This window comes from Mangifera indica, chromosome 15 (genome assembly GCF_011075055.1).
Source record: "Mangifera indica cultivar Alphonso chromosome 15, CATAS_Mindica_2.1, whole genome shotgun sequence".
NCBI classification, from domain to species: domain Eukaryota; kingdom Viridiplantae; phylum Streptophyta; class Magnoliopsida; order Sapindales; family Anacardiaceae; genus Mangifera; species Mangifera indica.
In genome coordinates this window covers 12,338,315-12,358,021 of record NC_058151.1, presented here as the reverse complement: position 1 = coordinate 12,358,021, position 19,707 = coordinate 12,338,315, and the positions used below count along the sequence as shown (strand labels likewise).

Sequence of the window (19,707 nt, the reverse complement as noted above, 5' to 3'; positions counted from 1 at the left end):
TCATTTGAGTCTTATCTTTCATCTTTATCTTGAAACTCCTTCAAATGCATTAGTTAAATTCTTGCAATCTAAACTCACACTCAAATAAAGTCATTAGTTAATATGTTTAGGGATATATTAGTTTGTTATCATCAAAATAAAAGTATAAAGACTCATTAAGTCAACATTAATATCATCTCATGACATTCAATAAAAGTATTCAATATGTCTATTATATGATATAATTGCCCAAGTTATGTCATGTTTGTAGGGAATAATTCGATGACTTAGTTTGTATATTAGGTAAGTCATCTAGACAATTTGTATATTTCCTTTATATCATTGCAAAATAAAGGAAACAATGTATGTATATGAACCAAAAAAAGTACTTCTTTTATTAATAATTCACATAAATGTACATACAAGATTAAATTGTCCCCAGAATCGACAATATGAATGGTTCTTAAGACATACACTAACAATTCCCCTCCCCCTTCAAAGTTTAAAAAATGATAATTTCTCCGCAGGGTTTTTTCCGTTTCTCTTCGACGATGATCTGTTGTCTCCAAATGATCCGACTATCAGTTGTCCTCCCTCCTGCCTTATTTCTCTCTTAGTCTCTCTCCTTTCTTTCTTTGGCCACTGTCAAATTTCGTTTGAAAATCCAAACGAAAATTGTCTAGATTTCTAGGCCAAATTCGACAGTTTATGGCCAGAGAGGAAAGAGAGAGAGATTGAGAGGGAGGATGACCAAAAACCAAAGACGATAGTTTGTTGCCAGAGAGAAGAGGAAAAAACCTTAGAGGGGAAATTGCCACTTTTCAAACTTTGGGTGGAGGGGAAATTGCAAGATTTTTAAACCTGGAGAAAAAAATGTGATAAAACTTTAATTTTTTAAATTTTTTAGTAAATAACAATTTTTCCCCTAATCTTAATTGATATTTTTAATAGAAATTGACTTATATGTGGGTGTTTGGGCTTTTGAAAGTTGGAGGGTAAAACTTTGTGATTTCACTATACCTTAGGTGAGAACAAGTCTTATGGCCCCTTATTGATAAGTTACAAACTTTTCATGGGAATATGCTAACTTTATTAATTGTCACCAACTTGTCCCTACTTCTACTTTGAGTAATTTATGATCACATGGTTTTGCCAACCAAATTACAAATGACTTTATGAGCCAAACCCCATTTGCATCTGGTGTGGCTAATATTGAGTGGCAAGGTCTACTTTTCAGCCAATTATAAAGGTACATTCACTACCTTTTATCACAATTTATTTTTCTCATTCATTTCATTCCGCATGTGATCCAAACAACTCATAAAATTCCCCATCATCTTCTCAGATTTTTCCTTCTCTCAAAACCCCACCATTTTGACCACAAACTATGCATTCAAAATTGGAACAATGTTTTTGCAATTTTTTTCATAATCCAAAGAGAGTAAATAACCATTTCCCACCTAAGGATTGGTGTCTCTCATTGAATTTTTCAACCATAAATTTTCACCATAAACACAACTCTATTAAAAAAACAAATGACTGAAAGACATAAACAATGTTTTCCCTAAAAAACAATAGTTGGAGTTAGATTCATTTGATGTTTCTCGAAAGTAATTAAGCTAAAATTGTACTAGAGATCACACCTCTATGGATAAAATTTTAAAGTGCAACCTCACTATTTATCACTTTGGCTAGATTTTGACTACCTAAACTCATCTTTTTGGGTGTAATTCGACTAAATGGCATTTTTCTTATCGGATTTCAACTATCAAATTCGAACAATTTGTCAATGATTATCATTAGGGACATAATGTTAGAAGCTTTAAATAAATAAGGGTAGTATAATTAATTATTTTCTAACACTGCCTCAAAGCTTTTACATGATCAAATTTAGTTTCAGTGAGAATTTGCAAAACAATTTCGAACAAAATTATCTGAACTGTTTTGCAGACTGCAGTCTTAAACGGGAGTGGAATTCCCCAAATAGTGCATAAAATAAAAGTTCCAAACTTCTCCAAGAGGAAACATTAAAGCTTAGCTTTGCTGATGTTGAGTCAGTGTGTGGTCAAGAATACCTTAGCCAATTAGGGAAGCCGTACGTGCAATGTCTAATCAGTTATAATTATGCAAAGCCCTTTTGTTAGTTGCCACGTTAAGCAGCAACAAAACAAGAAGCTAACTTTTTTATAGTCTTTAGAACCTAGCCCCACCCTCCAAAAGGGGGGCTGGTTAGATCTGGCTAACTTTAATTAGATATCAAGAACTTCTGTAGCATGTCTGAGCTCTGCACACTGGTCCGGACTTACTGCATTTCCAAGACATATTCTTCCTCAGTTTTCTCAGTGATTCTTGACTTCTAATTCTGTATTTTTCTGCTGCTTCTTAAAACTTGGTTAAGATTTGAGAGACCGAGTGAATAAGAGATAAAAGGGGAAGGGAAGATGAAGTTTAAGTCTAAGATGAAATGGGTTGGTTTAGTTGGGTTGATTTTATCAGTCCTTTCTCTTTTGGTGCATATTTTGCTTGCTAGATTCACTGAAGTTGGCATTTCTGAGTTCCAATCATCAATCACAATCTTTTCTTGGAGACCCATCTTTGAACATGCTGACTTCCCGAAAACTGTATGTAATGTCAATGTTTTTGCTGTACTATACGTTTCAGTCTTCCATGGTCATTGATAATGTTCAAAGTTTGAATTTGTTTACAACTGTGTCAGAAAGTGTCGCCCTTTCTTTTTTTCTTAGGTTTGTGTGTATGCCTTAATGGTGTGGTAACTGTGGGTGAGATTCTTAACTTGCCAAATTTTCAGTATTTGTTTGTAAGTTGAGTGTTTGGGGGCATTATTTGGATCCATTTGATTATTGTGAGAGACAACTGAGATTTTCAAAATATGTTTGCTTGTGAATTATTTTGGATCCATCTTCTGGTTGCTTCATAATCTTGAAAATTCTAGTAGCGTAAGAGTATACCCTCTGTGTTTTTGTTCATTTTTTGTAATTATCTTGAAGTGTCTTCTCTATGAGCTGTGTGAATTGTTGCTTTTATGGCTTCTTATGGTTGTTCTATCAATGGTTTGTGCAGAGTCCATTGTATAGAAGACTATGGGGTCCAGTAAGGCGGCTAGAATCTTTACATCCAGATGCAAGTCCTAGAGGATACTATGCTGGTAAGCTCTTACTCATATCTCGCTACCATAAACTTCTGTTGTTAAACTGAATGACCTTACATATGGCTCATTGCAAATTACAGTAATCCACCTTTAAAGGCTACGTTTTCCTTTTCCTTGGTGAATGATATGTGACATCAGAGCCCTATGAAAGGGAGATAATTGCTGAAATAGATTCTAGAACAATCGTAGATTTTATGAATCCTTGTGAGCACATTAGTTATTTGGCTAAGAGATACGAGAATTAAAAGAGTAGTGACTTGATTGTTTATTTTCATTGGCATTATTCTCTGTTCCTGGAAATTCATCTTGGTCAAGTAGTTGTGAAAGGGGCTTGTGATTTTTTTCTCCCCAAGTTTGCTATATTTTTAACTGAAATTGGGAGATAGTCAAAATTAAGGACACTGTTGGTTATAGGATTTGCCTAAACTGGAAATGGATTAAATACTATGTTCTTTTTGGCTTGTTGCGAGATATTGCTTTTTATTTATTATGCTTAGGGAATGCAATGAGAAGCCTCATGGGGATGAAGGATTCAAGGTGCCAAACGCAAATTATGGCTGGCTCTATCTATAAGTTTACCAGACTGCTCTGTAATGCTCCCATTTGTGCTTTAACCCCTTCACCTTGATTTTCAACAGCAGTGCAGTCTGTGATTCTTTATCATTTCAGGCTTATTTGGTGCCTCTTGGTTTGCGCTAGTTTGGCATCAATAATTGTGGATTTCCCTATACAGTTATAAACAAATAAATAACCAAAAAAAGAAAAGAAAATGGATGTTTTTCATTAGCTTGTTTGTATTATGATTTTCAAGTTTAATATATCACCTATTCTAGCACCTATCACAGACTGGCTTTTGATATTTCTCTTTTTAAAACCTTGTGTTGTGTCGATTTACTCAACTGAAGGATGAAGAGAAAAAATTTCCTATATTCAGATACTTTTTAAACTATGTATTATTATTTCCTAGGTAAGTATTTGTCTTGTTCCTAACTAAAGCATGCCTATAACAGATCCCAGTTCACGAACAAATGGATTTATCTTTGTCAGGATACAAGGCGGTTTCCATGAGATCAGGAACGCTGTAAGGATACTATGTTCGAATTGATTATTAGATATTGCAGTTGTATATATTATTTAGTCGAAATCGTAATTTTGTTTTCCCTAAATCTTTTAGATACCTGATGTTGTGGTGATTTCTCGGCTTCTAAATGCTACTTTAGTCATTCCTGAAATCCAGTCAACCACAAGTAGCAAGGGAATCAGGTTGCCCTACTTTTTATATGACTAGTGCGATTTCTCTTTTAAATCAAAATTTGTTTCAATAGGTATATATTCTGTGCCAATTAATTTGATCATTAGTTTAATATAGTTCACAGTTCAAGAGTTTTGCTTATCTCTTCAATGAGGAACAATTTATGGCGGCGTTAGCTAAAGAAATTAACATTGTAAAAACCCTTCCAAAAAATCTTAAAGAGGCTAGGAGAAAGAAGGAGATCCCAGTGTTTAGAGTGCCGTACTCAACTTCTCCATATTATTATCTGCACCTTGTTCTTCCAGTATTAAACAAGCATTCAGTAGTTGAACTAGTTGTTTCTGATGGTGGATGCTTGCAGGTAGTAGCTGTAGACCTTTTACTTTTGGTGACGTGAGTTTGAAGTTTCTTTTTTATTCTAGTTATAGTTCTTATTAAAATTTGGTTCATCAAAATGTGATGAATAGTCTGTGTTTGAATTATAACTAAATTCAGGCCATTCTCCCTCCACATCTTGAAGAGTTTCAGAGGCTCAGATGTAGGGTTGCATTCCATGCACTTCGGTTTCGACAAGAGGTTCAGGAGCTTGCAACTAAAGTTCTACAAAGGTTGATAGCTATCCATCATTGCAAGCATAAGGTTTAGAAAATTATTATTACCTTATTTCTAATTGGTATTAGTTTCAGGTTACGGGCTCCTGGACGGCCTTTTATAGCCTTTGATCCTGGGATGACTAGAGATGCTTTAGCATATCATGGTTGTGCAGAACTGTTCCAGGTACTTGCTTCAAAGCCTGGAAGGCGTAGTTTGTGATTTGATATGTTAAACGTTTCATTGGTAAGCTTACCCAGCATCTGATATGTTTCTTGTACTTTGGAGCTCTTCCTAAGGATGTCCACACTGAACTGATTCAGCACAAACGATCTTGGATGATAAAACGAAAGATTGTCAGGGGGAAACTATCAGTGAATTCTATGGAATTACGCCTGAATGGTTCATGTCCATTGATGCCAGAAGAGGTAAGTATATGTAATTGTGGATTGGTTATTAACTTATTAACTAAACGGTCGATATAAATTTTGAAAGCCTATGAATATATATACTAGTTCGAGAAACTGGGTTACTGATAGGTTCTCTGGTGTTTATACAGGTTGGTATTCTTCTTCGTGCATATGGATACTCATGGGACACGATAATATATGTCTCTGGTGGAGAAGTTTTTGGTGGCCAAAGGACATTAATTCCTCTTCATGCAATGTTTCAAAATGTTGTGGATAGGACTTCCCTTAGTACAGGTTGGGAGTTCAGTAGGATTTATGGCCGCGAGGCTAATCTTGTAGACCCAAAGACTCCTCCGCCTCCTGTTGAAGAAGAAGTGAAGCATGAAGCTTGGAAGACTGTTGGTCCACGTCCTCGTCCTCTTCCGCCCCCTCCAGCCCACCCTAAATCATACAACATTGAGGGTTGGTGGGGTTGGGTGGCCGAGAGTGATGATGAGCCTGAAAGTACAGTTATTGAGTTGAGAACTAATGCCCATAAATTACTATGGGAAGCAATTGACTATTTTATTTGTGTTGAAGCTGATGTTTTCATCCCCGGTTTTGATCGAGATGGAAAGGGGCATCCAAATTTTGCGAGTTTGGTGATGGGGCACAGGCTTTATCAGTTTGCTTCTTCAAAAACATACAGGCCAGACAGGTAATAACATAATTCGTAAGCGTTTGCTTTATCAGTTTGATCGAATTTTCATTTGTTTTCCTATTTTCTGCTTCTGTCAATTCAGGAGAGAAATTGCCAAGCTATTGGAAGAAACCCGCAACCACTTATATGAAGCAAACCATACCTGGCTAACATCAATACGCAGATATCTAAGAAGATCTTTGCTCGATGGACTAGCAGAGGCATCGACAAAATCAAAGCCATTATCTTTTCTCTCTCATCCGGTCCCTGAATGTACTTGCCTAAGATATGATCCATCTGAAACATCTCATAACACTTCTAGCGCCACAGCTGACTCACAACTTCGTGTTGCTCTTGGAGTTGTAAATCATTGCCCTGCTTGGATGGACGGTGAAACAATCTCAAGGCCGAAAGACAAGGAAAACGAAGAGGATCTAGATGAGGACGATTCCTTGACCTCTGGTTTATTTTTCCGGCATAGTGGTGAAAATCATGAAAGTGGAGGAGAAATGACCAAAGAAGAAGCTCCAATGGATGACCCAGAAGAAGAGGGTGGCGATTAAATATGAAAGTTCGCCTCTTCAGATACCATTGGTGCACTTTTACCATGTAAGCAATCATGTATACTAGTTGCGAGTCTCATTTCCTCACTTAGAGAGCTGCTGAAGAAAATTCTCGGCTTCCATTTTGAGAAGGAAACCAGCCCTGGTATGAAGGACTTCCACAACTGTATTGCATCATGTAGTTGAATTCAGGTCCGCTTTCAGAAGACAATATGCCCCGTAGTTAATGCCATAGACAGTTTTGATGTAGCTTAGGATAATTCTCAATGGAAGACCAACTTTTATTTACCCCTTTTAGAAAAATATTTGCCCGTCTTTCGAGGTATTTCAAAGCTTGGAATCGATCTAACATGGTCAAAGATAGAACCAGATGATTTGCTAATGTAGTTAAATGCATTAAATTATCGATAAAATTATAGATATTTATTTTAAGTATATAAATATATATATATATTTATATGTTATCATATAATTAAGTGATTTTAAATTAAAAACAAAATATCATTTAATTATATAAGAATAAGTGTAAATATATGTATATATATAAACTCAAAATAAGTATGTATAGTATTATTCTTTAATTATTATAATTTTTATTTTAAAATATCTATAAAATTATATATATATATATTTTGAGTATATAATTAAATATATAAATAATATATTATTATATAATTTAATAATTTTAAATTAAAAATAAAGTTTTCCGTCTTTCAATGTGAGTCTTTTCCGTTTTGATTGGCGAAAGTTACTTGCTTAGAGTCAAGCAAGGAGTGAAAATGATGGGATTCATCAAAAGCCTAGGTTATTGGCTTGTTTTCCAAGCAACTGCTGAGAAAAAGACTGGAATTTCAGCAGTCAAACCACGTGTTTGTGACTTTGTTCTTCTTTCATTATATCCAAGAAAACCTCTTTTATTTAAATGGCAGGCCATAACCAGCTTGATCATTAAGAAAGAAAAAAGAAAGACCCTCCAAGATCTTCAGAGTATTTGTGCTTCCAAGATGAGCAGAGGTATTGAAATGGCTTGGTACACTCTTTTCAGAAAGCTTCTGTCTTGGTTTTTAGACTCAGACTCGGATGCTGAATCGTCAAACAATACGGCATCATCTTCCACCACACCAGAGGCATCCATGGCAGCTGCAGCCAAGCATTTTTCGGCTGCTCATAAAGTAAAACTCTAGCCACCCCAGCCGGTTTGATTTGTCAATGAAAAACTGGCGTAGACTTTCAATTTTGTGTTATTTTTGATTTGTAATATATATTATAGTTTTGTATTTTTATATATATATATATATATATATTTTTAATTAATGTATAAAATATTATTTTAAATAAACATAGTAAAGAGATTATATTTATGCAGATAAAATTCAAATAAAAAATATGTATAAAATAAAACAATAAAATTATATATACCTATTTTAAAAATATAAATAGATATATATTTAATATACGTTATTATATAATTTAATAATTTTAAATACTTAAATATTTATATATTTAAAATAGATAGGTATAATATTATTTAATTTAAAAATATTTTTAAAATTCTTAAATTAACTATAAATAAATAAAATATTGGGTTATTAATTAAAAGATCTATTTTGAATGGGTTAAACAAAAATAATTGCAACTTTTTTAACTAATGTAATTATTAAATTTGGATTTGACAAAATTATCCTCCATGTATAAATTTAATTTTTAGCCATCTTTTTTATTTTAAAAAATTCATCCCAATAACTGTTTTTTTTTTAAATAACTAATTAACCATTGAATTAAATAAATTAAAATTTTTATCTTAATATATTATTAAAAAGCTTAAACCCAAATTTTTTATTTTGAAAACCCAAGTCTTTACCACTCAAACCATTCCTAAGAGCATCTCAATAATTTCTTCCGACCAAAATATAATCACATTCAATATATCATCATATGCCATAATCGATTTGATATAACTTATAAGAGGTATACATAATTCAATTTAAATTATAAAAATAGATTGAACCATTTAAAAATTATTATTTGGTTTATAAAATGGTTTGATTTTTATTGATAAATTTTTGAAAAAAATTTTAATTTGAATTGTGATTTGAGTAATTTTCAAACAAACTAAATCATAAATTGTATTTTTTTTTAAATACATATATATAATTATATTTAATATATTTTTAATAAGTAATTAAATGTATAATTTATTTTTTATATTTATTTTGTCATTTTATTATATATATATATTTTTTATATTTATTTTAAATATTTATATTATATTCTTAAAAACTATAACTCATTTAATTTTATTAAATAATATATATTTAAAAAATATATTAAACAGTAATTTTAATTTATTTTAAAAAATTTTTTAAAGTTTAGTTCGAAAATATTTTTAAAATATATTAAACCGAAATGTAGATATTCCTACAATATAAAGCAGTGTCTACATGTACAAGGTAATAGTTTGTCATTTATTGTCAGCAAATCAACCTTAACGATAACCCACCATGCGTAGGTTAGAGCCCACCAAGTCGAAATCAAAATTATTCGTCACAATAAATGAATGAATGAATGAGGCTTTTTCTCAATCACGCTCTCTCTCTCCTCCTCTTCAGTCCCCTCCACTCTCTTAACAATTATAAAAAAATAATTCTCATTTTCTCCCTCGTGTTCAATTCGCTCCACCTCCTCTCTCTATTACGACGCCGTTTCACTCCGGACGATCGGAGTCGTTATATATAACGTAAAGTAACAACCCCGGAATGGTGAAATCTTCCAAGACTCACCTGGAAGAAGACGAAGAAGCCAACGTCTATGACGGCTTCCCCCGCAGAAACACTACCTCCTCTGCCTACAAAGGTTTGTATTTGTACATGTGCATACGTGTGTGAATATGCGTATTTGTGTTATGCGTACTGTGACGTGGAATTTTTGTTTTGTTTTATTTTTTGTGTTTATATAGGTGAAGAAATGAAGGTAGAGGCGAAGAGCAGTGAACGGAAGACCAACGAGCATCGGTCGAAGCATTCGGAGACCGAGCAGCGAAGGAGAAGCAAAATTAACGAGAGGTGAGCTTAATTTAATGAGCTTTTTGTTTTCATGATTTGTGATTTTAGTTTAATGTTAGTTTGTTATGAGGAAGAATGAAATTTGAAATGCGAATTATATAAAGTAAAGAATGTTTGCTGAGTTTAATTGATAAAATTAAGGTTTTTTGGGTTTTGGTTTTGGCTGTAAGTTTGTTAAGCATTTTCTCGTTGAAGAATAATGGTAATGAAATTGAAGGCTGGCGAATAATAGCTATTCTTAAAATTTCAATTTTTACCGTTAGTTTTCCGCAATATTGAATTTTACTTAATGATTTCACTGAATTCTTGCTTCTTGAATGTGTAATTTAACAGTTTATTTTTTTAAATTTTATTATACAGAACAGACTAGCATGGTTATGTTTCTGAACATTGTCTTTTGTTTTTAGGATATGAAGGAAACAGTCACAGTCCTTTCTTGAGAAGCCAGAATTTAATTGTTGCTTTTCTGTTGATGCCGATTGACTGACTAAATTGTTGTTTTAATATTAAGTTAAATGTTTTGAAAAATACGGATCATTTTGTAGCTGAAACTTGCTGTTTTAAATGGATGGCAGTGATATGCAAGACTGCCAATAACTTTGATAGGTTTATCAATGTGTAATATGTTATCTGGGGTCATGTCAGTGCATTATAATTCCATGCATTAGCATTTTTTAGTTCTGAAATCAATCATTTGCTTTTTACTGGCTTTTGGTGCAAGAATTTTTGTCTCTGTGCTTATTATAAACTTTTATGCTGCTTTCATAAAGCACTCTGATTTCTCTATGAAGTTAATACTTGACAGTTATTCTTCTTCACTTGAGGAAAAACTTATATGGTTGTGTGGCAGATTTCAGATATTGAGAGGTCTCATACCTCAAAATGATCAGAAAAGAGATAAAGCTTCATTTCTTTTAGAGGTACGCTTGATAATAGTTTTGTTTACTTACCAAACATTTGAAGGATGTTCTGATCATTGTCATTCAAGTTCTGAATTTCTTTGTGATGATTGAAGAAGTTTTATATTAATATGCAGGTTATAGATTACATTCAGTTTTTACAAGACAAGTTAAATATGTATGAGGGATCATATCAAGAGCCAACCAAACTGATGCCATGGGTAGACTTTTAATTCTTGAATAGTGTGTCTGTCAGTGGCTACATGTGATCATGTAGGCAATCTTATTGCTTTTCTAATCTATATTTTAAGCATGCTTACTTTTGCATTTCGTGTATTTGATTCTGTGTCAATGCTTGTGTTTATCCATAGATTTGCTTTTTCTGTTTTGATAGTTTTCTGGCCATGATTTTCACATGTATACTTGTTTGTGTGATGGTGAAACATGTTGATTTTTCTTGGTGTTTGTTCTAGAGTAAATTTGCTTATGGAATTTATGTGTTTGAACAGAGAAACCAGAATGGCCTGGCAGAAAGTTATATGGAACATTCTCAAGTTTTAAAGAATGGGTCTAGTCATGAGAACAGTGTTGTTACTCCTGTAATGCTAACAAATGCACAGAACTCAATGGAATCTGATATGGGCACAGATGCAGTATACAAAGCTACTGATCTTGCCCCTGGGTCAGCTTCTCCAATGGTTCCCCTTAATAATGTACATGCCCAGCCGAACGTGTATACTCTTGTGGGGAGGGGCAGCATGCCTACCCAGTCATTACAGGAATCTATTTCAGATGCTGAGAACATGGGTTACCAGCACCAATCACAATTCTGGCAGGCAGAGCATGTGCAACTGACTGTGCTATTCTAAACAGTTCACTGAATGAACAGGACCTTTCAATTGAAAGTGGGTCATCTAGCATTTCAAGTGCTTTCTCTCAAGGGTGAGAACTGCAGTTCCATAATGTATTTGGGTGGCTAAGAATGGCAAATCTGGTTTTTTATTATGTTTTTCTCTTGGTAAAATTTCATATAGATGGCCATCTTTATTAGAAATCCTGTGTGATCAGTAAATTTTCTGAGGTAGGAAGGCCTTATCTGAGACTTTTGCATAAAACAGGGTATTGAATACTCTGACCCAGGCACTGCAATCATCGGGTGTGGACTTGTTGCAAGCCAACATCTCAGTGCAAATTGATGTTGGAAAACGAGTAATCAGTGGACAAACTGCCATGGCAGTCAGTTCAAAGGTTCATTTTCTAATCTTCAACTGAACCATATAAAAGTTCATGCTCCTTTAGGCTTTTTAAGCCTTCTCTTAGTGCTACTACTGAGATGTTTGTTCTTTTGATTCATATGTTTTCAAATGACTAACATTTTTCTGGGCTACAACTTTTACAAAAAACAAATTTTCTTTAATTTTTTTTTTATATATTGTTCATCTAGGATCATGATAAACAATATCAAGACAATCTTGTAATGACACAAACTGGAGTTCAGAGCTTTGATGAGAATTCTGATCGTGTTCACAAGAGGCTCAGAACAGAATAAAAAAGGTTTGTTGATCTGGTCAAACTATGTTGCATGCATCATCATTTTGTCCCATCTTCAGTAGTTTGGTTCATTTTTTCCCTGGCCGTGGGTGAATAACTCAGTGAGGACCAATTGTACATGCTTCTCTTTGGTTTGCTGGATTTCATTGATTCTCCTGGATAAAATCATATCATATGTATTCATTTATTATACTAGTTATATCACATAGAGGCTTCAATATGTATAATGAGAAAGCTGCTTCCATCATTTCGTATTTGTGTCATCCATTTCCTATGTGAAACTTTCTGCCATTGTTTCCGGTTCTGTTGCAAATTTTCGTATGATGTTTTTGTCTCTATAAGATTTCAAGATTTTGTATTATTTTGATTCTGTGCATTTTTCAGGCGCTGCCAAACATGTTTATCTTATACATCATGTTTCATGCTTTAACCCAACACAAATATGAGCAATACAACATGCACATACTTTTGTATAGATAATTGAGTTTATAAATGATGTGTTATCATGTAATTGTGAGTTACTTTATTCTTAATTCAAAATTACATAATCTTATAATGATTTATTATCGTTGTATTCAATTGTCTAACAATATAGGAAGTAGTAGGTGAAACAAAGGAAACAAGAACGCATTTTCTTATGTTTATAAAAATGTAAAGTTGGGTTTGATACAGATACAAGGCCAAACGATTATTTTCCACAACAAATTACATGAAATGAATATTTTTCTATCTATTAAGTTTGAAAATATTATTTTTTTACTTGTCTATTAAATTTGTTAAAGTTTTTTATAAAGCTGATGGAAAAATAAAATTGTTTTGTATCTTTACTAAAATCTATTAACTTCTTAAAAAATTTCTAAAATTTGTATGTGCATAATTTCATGTTCCCATTGCCATTACTCATTGTCAACTCAATATGAATTTGTTAACTCTCACTCAGGCGAGCCTGCGCATGTTGCAAATGGGAGGCATGACTTGGTTGGGATTGCTTGTTGGGTGGTCAGTGCGCGAGGGGGCTTGGTAGACGCTAGCTCAGTGTTGATGAGCGACCAACACAAGTGGGAAAAGCTACAAAATTGGTTGCTGTCAATCAAAATGATGCTTGGGGTCGACGAATCTGACATGGAATGGGCAGGAGTAGATATGGGTTGTGATGCAAGGGTGATGACAACAAAATCAGAGGAAGAAGGAATGAAATGGTAAGGTAAAAATATAATTTGTTTTATAATTAAAAGTGTAAATGATATTAATCTATTATATATTATATAAATAAAAATACATTGTGAGAAATAGACAAGAAAATAGACTTTTTATGAATGTTCTGGTGGGAAATAATCTTGAGGCCAAAAAATATGACAGGGAACTCTAGAATGTAGAATGTTTTTTTGTTTTTGGTAACTGGGAAATCCTGTTTGGATTGGTTAGGTAGATAAATTTTGTTGTACAATAATCTCATTCATAATCACTGTATTTGATAAATTAGGGTTTTACAAGTTGTGGTAGGTGTTTAAACTCATTTTTTTTTTTTAAATTTTATTATTTTATCAATTTCATTAACTCTAGGTCAATGATCACCACCTCAGGGCATTTTCTGCCTTTTGTTAGTTTTCATTGGGCTTTTGAAAAAATTTATATATTTTTTTTAAGCACTTGTGGGGTTGATAGAGTGCTGCGAAAGATATGTTTGAGTGACGCACTAGCAGTAATGCAATATGGAAAATTGGGTAGCAGCGGCACCACCAATTCAACATAATGTCTTTAATGGAGGCTTGACTTGTTGCATCATTCACAAACATAGTTTTCTTGGATCAATTAAATGCCCTTATTGGATCTGTCACCCACCATTTTTAACGAACCCAATTGCTTCTTTTATCTTATTTGACTCTCTCTCTCTCTCTCTCGTTCCACCAAGGCCATTCTTGGGATCTTGAATCGTTTATTGAAATTAAATGTTGTCATTGAGTGCATTCAGGGTAATCATTGCAACACCATACCCTCAGACTAAGAGCAATAAAACAAGAACGTTTACTCATTTAAGGATAGATTGAGTTGAAAAAAAAAAAAAAAAAAAAAAAAAGGTGGGATGGCAAAGTATGAGATCACTAGATTAAATGTTTCTATTCACGTATTAAAATTATATTTTTGACTTATTTATTTTGATAATCATGGGTTTAATTATTAAATCAGAAATTTTATTTATTTGATCTGATTCAATTTTAAAAAAATAATTTGAATCAAATAAAGTTTTTTTATTAAAAAAATTTTAAATAGAAATCAATAAAATTATGTATATTTACTTTAAATATATATATATATATATTTATATATTTATCATATAATATAAAGTAATATTTAATTATGTGATGATACATGTAAGTCTGTATTTATTTATATATTCAAAATGAATATGTATAATATTATTTAATAAAAATTATGATCAAAGACTACTGATTGGACCAAAATATCAAGAAAAATATATATATAGGAAAGCCAAACCTCGGGGGTGAAATTGTCATTCGCCTCAACAGGCTTAGACAAGAATGGTATTATATGTTGACAGCTAGAACTGATCAGCTGGCCCCAAACGCATTGAAGACAAAGATCAAGTAGAGAATTTTATGTTGATACAAATATTTATGTTTCCCCATGTGAATAGATGCTGTCTATAGGAAGAAGAATGAGTAAGTAGCAAAAATTAAGCTTAAATTGCTTAGACAGAGATCACATGTCAAACTTCTTTTTCTTTTTCTTTCTGAAAGTATAAAAAAGACAAAAAGTTTTCCCTTTACAGAGCAGATGATCACTTGTGGATTTTTGGCCTTTTCACTCTACATGAATCTGCTGGTTTGATGTATAAATTATTGTAAAGGCTTCATCCTAAGTCCTCTTAAAACTTAATTTCCAGAAAAGAATAAGGCCACTGTGTTTGATAAATTATGTATAGAATGAGGCAACCATCTCATTGGCATGACCAAATTCATGTGTTCCTTAATGGTTCATCTAATAACTGCAAACATTCATGCGGATTCGAATAGAAATAGTCTTCTTCCTTCGGTTTATCTGGCATGACAAGGCGTCGCTTTGGGTTGCCCATCAGATCAGCATGAACTTCCTTTACAATTGAGGAGAATTCATCCCAGCTCAATGAGCCACTGTTGTATCTGTCAATTAAATCCACCAGAAGCCTTCTGTCTAGTAAAATTGTCTTTTTGAACCCCAAGAACCTGAAAAAGTATTAAAAGAAACAAAGCCTTATGTTAAAGTTGTAACATTTTAAATGCTAACTGACTATGACAAATGAGGAAGAAGTACAGGCGAATCTGAATTTCGCCCTCTTTGTTACCTGCGATGGCCTTCGACAACTTTCGCCATGTTTCCATCATATGTAGGAACAAATATATCACTCTCTAGGGATACAAGGTAATCTAGAGCTGCCATTTGTGAGGAATGGTTTTGGAAGAACTTCAAATCTGAGGGTTCAAGCAAAGTCTCTTTTCTAACCTGTTCCATCAAACCAGAAAAATTAACATATATCAGAAATCTTATTTTCATGAAAACTTTATAAGAAAGTTGATTTTGCATTTTTCAACTGACCAAATTAGGAAAAGCCTCTGCCAAAGTTGCCATCCTTCTTCCTCCACCATATATTTCCCCAGCAGCAATATAAATTTGAACATTAGGATCAATGCCTATTGCTCTTAACACTAGACCTGTTTCTTCTGGTGTCAAAGGGCACAAGCCTTCTTTCCTTTTCAAGTCAGAGTTTATGACTTTTTCCTTCCACCATGGATAAGCATACCTAAACCCAGATGTTATTTTCACACCATTATTAAAAAGCTAAGTGGGTTCAATTGTATATTTCAAAGTATGCATAAATGATTATTACCTCATTCTAGTTAGTTCTTCAACCTCCTCACTAGTGCAGCCATGAGTGCAACCAGAAAAAGCTAACATGTCCATTTCATACCTGAGATGAAGCACCAGAAATGGCCCCTTTTCCCTCAAAATCCTCACAACCCTTCTTCCCAATTCCTCTATCTGAGAAGTGAATCTCAGAGCATTGAAATTTACTCTGCACCGCAACTGCTGAATCTCAATTGGTAGTCCATTGTTAGCAAGCCTTGCATCAGTTTTGTTTAAATGTACAACCTTGTACTTCTGCAGCAGGGGAAGAATCTGTTTGCAATGTCACAGTACTAAAATTAACACAAATTTTTGAAAAAGAAGGCTAAATCCAGCTTTATATTTATGGAAAAGGAACCTGATTATGGTAGTAAGAAATATCAGACCAACTAACAGGTGGCAATGAGTAAAACATTCCCAGTTCAACTCTTGTTTTAAGCCTTGGTGGTAATTCTTTCAGAATTCGAACTTCATCTCTCAAGGAATTAATGAAATGATCAACATCAAAAATGTCTTGGAACTCACTGTTGGGGGAGAATCAATTAGAGAAATTGAGATTCTTGTATTGAATATGTCAAATTGAGAAAGTAGAAAGCGATGAACAAACCTTGGATCATTCCAAAATGAAGTTTTATCAAGCTCTGGGACAATAAGAGTGACATCTAAGTATCTGGCAATAGCCACCATGTCACAAATCTGCAGTGCAGACATTAAACAATTGGTTTCAGTAGCATAAAACAAGAGAGAAAAGGACAGAAATTCAATCAAATTCAATATCAACTCACAGCTGCTCGCATTTGATTGAGTCCTCCATTGCAAGAAACCATCAAATAGCCATTATTCTTATAAACCCCTGTAAAAGAACAGTTCATAGATTTTTAGAATAGCCCAGTTTTAGGATTCTCAACTTTTCATTAAAAGAGAAAGACCCCATATTCATTAATAAAGGTAAAGTTAAAAAAAAGGAGAATTTTAAGAGAAAGATTGAATTTGATGAAGAGATTGTAAAGAACAGAAGACAATCTTGAACTTACTCTTTGGTGGAAGAACAACTTTGGAGGGAAGAGAAGACAATTCCACAGACAAAGGCAATTCAGAATGAGAGAAACAAGAAGGCCAACCCTTCAACAATCTTGGCCCCCACATCTCCCCCAGTGTCATCAACTGAACAACACAAGTCCAAAGCAAAACAGTGGTGATCGCTCTAATCATCCACAGCTTAATCCGAGACTTGGAAGCCATTTCACTTGCAGAACTCTTTATCTTCTCACCCTTATTATTTTCACCCAGAAAGTACTTAAACCCCATTATCTTCCAGTGCTTCTTCCTGTACTCACACTTCTTATTACTCTTCTCCACTTTACACATCCCCTCCTGTCCACTTCCTTAATCTGCTACCTTAATAACAAGCCTTGAATTTAGTGAATCCTCTTCTTGATCTTTAAATCTCAAGTACATACATGTACTTTAGATTACGATGATGCAAGATTCAGAGAGTCTTGATTATTGCAATAACACAAAAAGGAAATAAATAGTATCTCCACACAAAAGACAAGGAGATTCCACAAGAGAAGTTAATTAAGACAATAACTAAGCACTCCTTGAAACTCTAAATGTCCCTCGATTTTCACATAAACTGCATTAAATAATCATAAATCCGGCTTCATACTCTCCACTTCACCTACATTAACACCCCTCAAACTAAAATCTAAAAACCAAACCATGAACCAGTCTCTTTTCACCCTTTCAACAGCCATCTTCAGGCATTATGTTTAAGATGGGTTGGTTCTTGATTCTCCAGGGATACTTTCCAACCAGATCCAGTTGTAAAACTGATTGGAAGAAGGACAAGAAGATAAGAGATATGAAGAAGAAGAATAGACTTAAACGTTATTACAAACAACTGAATGTGAAGGAAACGAAGTTAAGAAGAGAAAGCCACCAATTAAGGCGCAAGTACAGCCATTTTACTATATAGAGTTTTGTTACGTAAAAAAGGTTAAAAACTGTGACTAAAACGGTGACGTTTGCAGTTAATTTCTCTCATTTTTACTTAATTGAGTTTTTGACCTTCCACAAATGGATATATGAGTCATTTGAGTAGGTGAGGATATTGAAAGCTTTGTTTTTTAATTTTTAATTGTTATGAATGGTAATTATTTTAATTACCCACAGTTACGAAACATTAATTACTATTTTAACCCGTAATTAGTTATTTCAACAAAATTATATATACATATTTTTAGTATATAATTCATATACACAGATAATATATCATTATATAATTAAATAATTTTAAATTAAAAATAAATTTACACCCAATTACATAATAACGTATTATCTGTATACCTAAATTATGTATAAAATATATATATACATAAAATCACTCTAATTATTTATGTGATTAAAGTAAAAAACCTCTAGGCATTGTTGATATAGAACATACATTAAAATAAGAAATAAAACTCTATGTACATATTTTTGGTATATAATTTAAGTATATAATTAAATATTTTTAAATTAAAAATAAAATAATATTTAATTAAATAATAATATACTATCTATATATATAAATTATATATTAAAAATAAATATACATAATTTTCCGGTTAAATGAGTGATGTTTTGTGTCTAGGAACTCTTATATTCTTGTTTTCTCAAGATCAAACAAAATAATTTGCCAGCCCATTTGTGGGGCCTAACCCGATTTATATATATATATATACATATAAAAGAAATACATTGGTATGTTTTAACTAGTAATGACAAATATTGCTTTAAATTAATAAGTAACTAGCCAAAAAAGGGTCTTAGAAGAGATCACAAATTGGCTAATAATTTTAAGGGATTAATGTCTAATTAAATTTCCTTTGGGTCAAAAGAAATAGATGAGTTAATTATTAATTACTAATACAAGTAAATGACATTTTTCCCACCCAATGTTTGAGACAATGATTTGGTACCCTTCAAGTGCTTGAATTTTAAATTTCACTCAAAATATAATTAACAAAATAAAGTTGGTTACAATGTAACAAAAAACTATTATTGATAATGAAACCTGGCAAACAAACAAACAAGGATTGATTGAGTTGAAAAGATATGGATTCAAAATTAATACATCTAAATGAGTAATGAATATGCCAACTCGAATTCGATCTTGTGGGTGTTGATGGACTAATGGATACCCACCTAGTAGCTATCTTCCTTTGAGTAGAATTTTTCTTTTTTAACTGAAGAAACCTTACTTGAGTCAAATCGTCTTTATGAGCTTCTCGGAGCTTTGCCTCCAACATCACTTATTCTACCTTGTTTCTCTTCGATGCAAAATTTATTTCTTCTTTAATCGATTCATAAGATAGATGTCTTCTATGAAATATAAAAAAGAATTTTTAAGAAAATTTCCTGTAAATCAAAGTCGTTGAACAGTCAAGTAAGAAGGTCAAATAGCAAAGACAAATCATCAAAACACAATCCACTAACATCCGATCTAGAAAATCAATCCAATGCACCTCCCAACACCTCCGCTTCAAATAGAAAGATAGTCTACCAAATCAAAGTAACATGCCTACACTACCAATTTCAGTTGTTGGCTTCTCGTCTTTGTTGCGACTATTAACAATCCAACGTTTGCTACTTTTTATTTGATTTG

At 32.9% G+C, this 19,707-nt stretch overlaps 3 protein-coding genes across 4 annotated transcripts; 2 read left to right on the top strand and 1 right to left on the bottom strand.

Moving 5' to 3' along the window:
• The first annotated feature begins 2,166 nt into the window (after positions 1 to 2,166).
• LOC123197355 (O-fucosyltransferase 27-like) lies at positions 2,167 to 6,931 on the top strand. 2 transcript variants are annotated; one of them, XM_044611610.1, is made up of 10 exons: positions 2,167 to 2,600; positions 3,061 to 3,145; positions 4,159 to 4,229; positions 4,323 to 4,411; positions 4,518 to 4,761; positions 4,896 to 5,008; positions 5,081 to 5,177; positions 5,291 to 5,419; positions 5,551 to 6,098; positions 6,184 to 6,931. In XM_044611610.1, exons 1-10 carry the CDS (start codon positions 2,421 to 2,423, stop codon positions 6,641 to 6,643), a joined length of 2,016 nt encoding a protein of 671 aa, XP_044467545.1. In that variant the 5' UTR covers positions 2,167 to 2,420; the 3' UTR covers positions 6,644 to 6,931. The 2 variants fall into 2 exon arrangements, with proteins under 2 accessions (XP_044467545.1, XP_044467546.1); XM_044611611.1 differs by having other exon boundaries at positions 2,168 to 2,600; positions 5,087 to 5,177.
• A 2,201-nt stretch (positions 6,932 to 9,132) lies between these two features.
• Positions 9,133 to 13,336, top strand: LOC123197381 (transcription factor BIM3-like). The gene is given in 9 exon segments (XM_044611649.1): positions 9,133 to 9,496; positions 9,600 to 9,705; positions 10,556 to 10,625; positions 10,742 to 10,825; positions 11,114 to 11,444; positions 11,447 to 11,546; positions 11,723 to 11,852; positions 12,049 to 12,158; positions 13,096 to 13,336. Coding segments are annotated over 8 exon segments (1,023 nt in total). The 5' UTR covers positions 9,133 to 9,399; the 3' UTR covers positions 12,154 to 12,158; positions 13,096 to 13,336.
• A 1,545-nt stretch (positions 13,337 to 14,881) lies between these two features.
• LOC123197251 (rhamnogalacturonan I rhamnosyltransferase 1-like) lies at positions 14,882 to 17,983 on the bottom strand. Its single transcript, XM_044611455.1, has 8 exons — positions 17,093 to 17,983; positions 16,844 to 16,911; positions 16,666 to 16,754; positions 16,417 to 16,582; positions 16,042 to 16,331; positions 15,750 to 15,954; positions 15,499 to 15,656; positions 14,882 to 15,379 (listed from the first exon to the last, which is right to left on the bottom strand). Exons 1-8 carry the CDS (start codon positions 17,424 to 17,426, stop codon positions 15,133 to 15,135), a joined length of 1,557 nt encoding a protein of 518 aa, XP_044467390.1. The 5' UTR covers positions 17,427 to 17,983; the 3' UTR covers positions 14,882 to 15,132.
• Positions 17,984 to 19,707: the final 1,724 nt, after the last annotated feature.

Excerpts from the sequence above, each read along its gene's own strand:
- LOC123197355 (XM_044611610.1), top strand. The coding sequence starts at position 2,421 with ATGAAGTTTAAGTCTAAGATGAAATGGGTTGGTTTAGTTGGGTTGATT. Across the intron at positions 2,601-3,060 it reads ATGCTGACTTCCCGAAAACT|AGTCCATTGTATAGAAGACT; the intron begins GTATGTAATGTC and ends TGGTTTGTGCAG. Across the intron at positions 5,178-5,290 it reads GTTGTGCAGAACTGTTCCAG|GATGTCCACACTGAACTGAT; the intron begins GTACTTGCTTCA and ends GCTCTTCCTAAG.
- LOC123197251 (XM_044611455.1), bottom strand. The coding sequence starts at position 17,426 with ATGTGTAAAGTGGAGAAGAGTAATAAGAAGTGTGAGTACAGGAAGAAG. Across the intron at positions 16,583-16,665 it reads TCATTTTGGAATGATCCAAG|TGAGTTCCAAGACATTTTTG; the intron begins GTTTGTTCATCG and ends CTCCCCCAACAG. Across the intron at positions 15,380-15,498 it reads GTTGTCGAAGGCCATCGCAG|GTTCTTGGGGTTCAAAAAGA; the intron begins GTAACAAAGAGG and ends ATACTTTTTCAG.